Genomic DNA, 4,611 nt, shown 5'->3' on the forward strand with positions numbered 1-4,611 from the left:
AGGATAGAAGAGAGAGGTGGAGAGAATCAGAGAAGAAGAGAGAGAGGATAGAAGAGAGAGAGGTGGAGAGAATCAGAGAAGAAGAGAGAATAGAAGAGAGAGGTGGAGAGAATCAGAGAAGAAGAGAGGGGAGGAGAGAAGAGAGAGGTGGAGAGAATCAGAGAAGAAGAGAGGGGAGGAGAGAAGAGAGAGGTGGAGAGAATCAGAGAAGAAGAGAGAGAGGATAGAAGAGAGAGAGGTGGAGAGAATCAGAGAAGAAGAGAGGAGAGGATAGAAGAGAGAGAGGTGGAGAGAATCAGAGAAGAAGAGAGGGGAGGATAGAGAGAGAGAGGTGGAGAGAAGCAGAGAAGAAGAGAGAGAGGATAGAAGAGAGAGAGGTGGAGAGAATCAGTACATGTCTGAGGTGAGAATGTTCTGGTCGCTCGGTGGTATTCTCTCTCGTCCGCGTAAGTCTCATCGTACGTCTCATCCGTCGACGCCTCCTCTCGCCTGATGAACGGCAGACGGCTGTCAGTGGAGTCCGAGCTGCAGAGGATTAAAAACACAACATAACACCTCTCACTAACCAGCTCACAAGAAGCAATAGAAGGACAGGAGGATTCTCCCAACAGCAGCAGGAGGGAGGTTAGAAGCAAGATGGCGGCGAGAAGCAGAATGAATAGAGAATCAACACACGGGAGAGAGATAGTGACAGTGGTCCAGCCGCGTGCTGTATTATACTCTACAGAGCTGAATGAAAAGCTTCAGGAGGATCCAACCAGGTTGAATCACTAGGCTTTGTTGAGGAGGAAGTAAGCCAATCACATGTCACCCACAGGAGGCTGCTGAGAGGAGGACGGCTCATAATAATATCCGGAGCGGAGCGAATGGATTGGCCACCTGGAAACCATGTGTTGGACGTATTTCATACCATTCCACCTGTACCGCTCCAGTCATTAACATGAGCCATGTCCTCCCCAATTAAGATGCCACCAACCTCCTGTGATGTCACTCCTGTCAGGGTGGATCCAACCAGAGCTTCATGAGCTAAAAACACTGTAGGTGATGCATATCCACATCCTGTTCAGTACAATATACATCTCCTCGTCCTCCTCTGGTAGAAATATACCAAGATCACACCAGGAGAGTAAAAACAGGTTAAATATTGACTGAAGTCCAGACACTTGTCTGTCCCTAAGTATGTTTAGCTCAGTGCAGCAAGGATCCAGCCAGGGACTGTATGGACAACAGGGTTGGCAGAACCCTTCCATACTGATGCCTCCTGGGCATTACAACTCTCTCTCCTCCTGAGAGAGCAACATACCGCATGAGGGAGTCATAGAAACACATCCTGTGCTCAGCGTCAGTCAGTGTGGAGAGGAAGAGAGGAGAGAGAGAGAGACAGACAGACAAGAGAAGAAGTTACCGTTGACTACCAATCAGAATTAGCAACAGAACCAAAGGTGGCCACGAGAGGTCACTGATAAAAGACAGACTAGAGAATAACACCAACGTACTCTACAGAACCCAGAGAAACCAGAGAGACACCCACCTCTTGGGAGGGAAGCACCATGCAGACCTCGGCAGTAGTATCGGGGTTAGCGGGGGTCCGCTCTGCCCGTCCACAGTACTGATGCTGGGGCTCGGGAAACGGCTGACCCCCCCTGGGCCACCAACCCCCACTACCACACCGGGACCGACGTGTTGTTGGCATTGTTGATGTTAGCGTTGGAACCCGAGGAAGAGTAGGAGCTCGGGGTGAAGGTGGTAGAGTCCATCAACTTCTCGTGGGACGGGGAATCGCCCTCGCCGGGGCTGCCCGTCTGGCTGATGTGGAGCGGGCGCTGCGTGGTGAAGGATTGTGGGAAGGTGTTGCGTCCGCTGTCGCGCCCGTCGTTGTAGTAGCTGACGTGGTTGCCGAACAACCCACCCGCTCGCTGTAGGAGGAGCGAGATGGGGAGAAGAGAGAGGAGGCAGAGAGAGAGGGAGAGGAGAGAGAGGGGGAGGAGAGAGAGGAGGCAGATAGAGAGGGAGAGGAGGAGGCGGAGAGAGAGGGAGAGGAGAGAGAGGGGGGAGGAGAGAGAGGAGGCAGATAGAGAGGGAAGGAGAGAGAGGAGGAGGAGAGAGAGGAGGCAGAGAGAGGAGGCAGATAGAGAGGAGAGGAGAGAGAGGGGAGGAGAGAGAGGAGGCAGATAGAGAGGGAGAGGAGAGAGAGGGGAGGAGAGAGAGGAGGCAGATAGAGAGGGAGAGGAGAGAGAGGAGGCAGAGAGAGAGGGAGAGGAGAGAGAGGGGGAGGAGAGAGAGGAGGCAGATAGAGAGGGGGAGGAGAGAGAGGAGGCAGAGAGAGAGGGAGAGGAGAGAGAGGGAGAGGAGAGAGGAGGCAGAAAGAGAGGGAGAGGAGAGAGAGGGGAGGAGAGAGAGGGAGAGGAGAGAGAGAGAGAGGAGGAGAGAGAGGAGGCAGAAAGAGAGGGAGATTAGAGAGAGGGGGAGGAGAGAGAGGAGGCAGAGAGAGAGGGAGAGGAGAGAGAGGGGGAGGAGAGAGAGGAGGCAGAAAGAGAGGGAGAGGAGAGAGAGGAGGCAGAAAGAGAGGGAGACAAGAGAGAGGGGGAGGAGAGAGAGGAGGCAGAGAGAGAGGGAGAGGAGAGAGAGGAGACAGAAAGAGAGGGAGAGGAGAGAGAGGGAGAGGAGAGAGAGGAGGCGGAGAGAGGGGGAGGAGAGAGGGGGGGAGGAGAGAGAGAGGGAGGAGAGAGAGAGGGAGGAGAGAGAGAGAGAGGGATGAGTATTGTCTAGCGTTACATCCATCTAAAAGCACACAGTCATGCTGTTCTGCTATCATGACTAAATCTATTCAGTCTATGTCGTATGGACAATGCAAAGCAAAGGCCTGGTTTATGACTGGAACAGCAATGTCTCCCTCTATTGGGACGGGATCGTGTTTAGGTGTCTAAGTGGATGAGAATGCCATTTAGTGGGTACTGAAGTGTACTGGGTTCTGAAGTATAGTAGATACTGAAGTGTACTGGGTTCTGAAATATAGTAGATACTGAAGTGTAGTGGGTACTGAAGTGTAGTGGGTTCTGAAGTATAGTAGATACTGAAGTGTAGTGGGTTCTGAAGTGTAGTGGATACTGAAGTGTACTGGGTTCTGAAGTGTAGTAGATACTGAAGTGTAGTAGATACTGAAGTGTAGTGGGTTATGAAGTGTAGTAGATACTGAAGTGTAGTGGGTTATGAAGTGTTGTTGGTACATTAGTGTAGTAGATACTGAAGTGTTGTTGGTACTTTAGTGTAGTAGGTACTGAAGTGTAGTGGGTTATGAACTGCAGTGGGTTATGAAGTGTAGTGGGTTATGAAGTGTAGTGGGTTATGAAGTGTAGTAGATACTGAAGTGTAGTAGATACTGAAGTGTAGTGGGTTAGGAAGTGTAGTAGATACTGAAGTGTAGTGGGTTATGAAGTGTAGTAGATACTGAAGTGTAGTGGGTTATGAAGTGTTGTTGGTAAATTAGTGTAGTAGATACTGAAGTGTTGTTGGTACTTTAGTGTAGTAGGTACTGAAGTGTAGTGGGTTATGAACTGCAGTGGGTTATGAAGTGTAGTGGGTTATGAAGTGTAGTGGGTACTGAAGCGTAGTGGGTTATGAAGTGTAGTGGGCTATGAAGTGTAGTGGGCTATGAAGTGTAGTAGATACTGAAGTGTAGTGGGTTATGAAGTGTAGTGGGTTATGTAGTGTAGTGGGTTATGTAGTGTAGTGGGTTATGAAGTGTAGTGGGTTATGAAGTGTAGTGGGTTATGAAGTGGGTTATGAAGTGTAGTGGGTTATGTAGTGTAGTGGGTTATGAAGTGTAGTGGGTTATGAAGTGTAGTAGATACTGAAGTGTAGTGGGTTATGAAGTGTAGTGGGTTATGTAGTGTAGTGGGTTATGTAGTGTAGTGGGTTATGAAGTGGGTTATGAAGTGTAGTGGGTTATGAAGTGGGTTATGAAGTGTAGTGGGTTATGTAGTGTAGTGGGTTATGAAGTGGGTTATGAAGTGTAGTGGGTTATGTAGTGTAGTGGGTTATGAAGTGGGTTATGAAGTGTAGTGGGTTATGTAGTGTAGTGGGTTATGAAGTGTAGTGGGTTATGAAGTGCAGTGGGTTATGAAGTGTAGTGGGTTATGTAGTGTAGTGGGTTATGAAGTGTAGTGGGTTATGAAGTGTAGTGGGTTATGTAGTGTAGTGGGTTATGAAGTGGGTTATGAAGTGTAGTGGGTTATGAAGTGTAGTGGGTTATGAAGTGTAGTGGGTTATGAAGTGTAGTGGGTTATGAAGTGTAGTGGGTTATGAAGTGTAGTGGGTTATGAAGTGTAGTGGGTTATGAAGTGTAGTGGGTGAAGTGTAGTGAATACTGAAGTGGCATCTGGAGTCAATGATGGTGGATGGTGAAGAACCAGATGTAATCCTTATAGCTGGTCACAGCAGAAGCGATGGGCCTGATGAAGCTCAGTAGTTCAGACAGAGAGGTGTGTGGGGCTGTAGCCGACCTTTACCCTGAAGATATCGTCCTCGGACGCAGCCGAGACCGGCTCCTTCATCGACTTGTCCAGGTCCTCCTCCACTGTGAGGTCACCTGATATGGCCCTCCGGATCTCA

General features: G+C 49.4%; 1 protein-coding gene across 1 annotated transcript in view; it reads right to left on the reverse strand.

The window, feature by feature from the left end:
* Window positions 1–1,673: 1,673 nt before the first annotated feature.
* The window catches only part of LOC121843105 (voltage-dependent L-type calcium channel subunit alpha-1C-like), a gene marked incomplete at its 3' end in the record, with an annotated part of 14,300 nt that continues 11,362 nt past the window's right edge, over window positions 1,674–4,611 (reverse strand). The window contains exons 8-9 of the mRNA XM_042312709.1: window positions 4,509–4,611; window positions 1,674–1,916 (exon numbers count right to left, since the gene is read on the reverse strand). The exon at window positions 4,509–4,611 is cut by the window's right edge and continues 32 nt beyond it. Of these exons, the coding sequence (XP_042168643.1) occupies window positions 1,674–1,916; window positions 4,509–4,611 (346 nt within the window). The remainder of the gene's footprint in view (window positions 1,917–4,508) is intronic.

The sequence above is a fragment of the Oncorhynchus tshawytscha genome, unplaced genomic scaffold (genome assembly GCF_018296145.1).
Source record: "Oncorhynchus tshawytscha isolate Ot180627B unplaced genomic scaffold, Otsh_v2.0 Un_contig_15536_pilon_pilon, whole genome shotgun sequence".
Taxonomy (NCBI): Eukaryota; Metazoa; Chordata; class Actinopteri; order Salmoniformes; family Salmonidae; genus Oncorhynchus; species Oncorhynchus tshawytscha.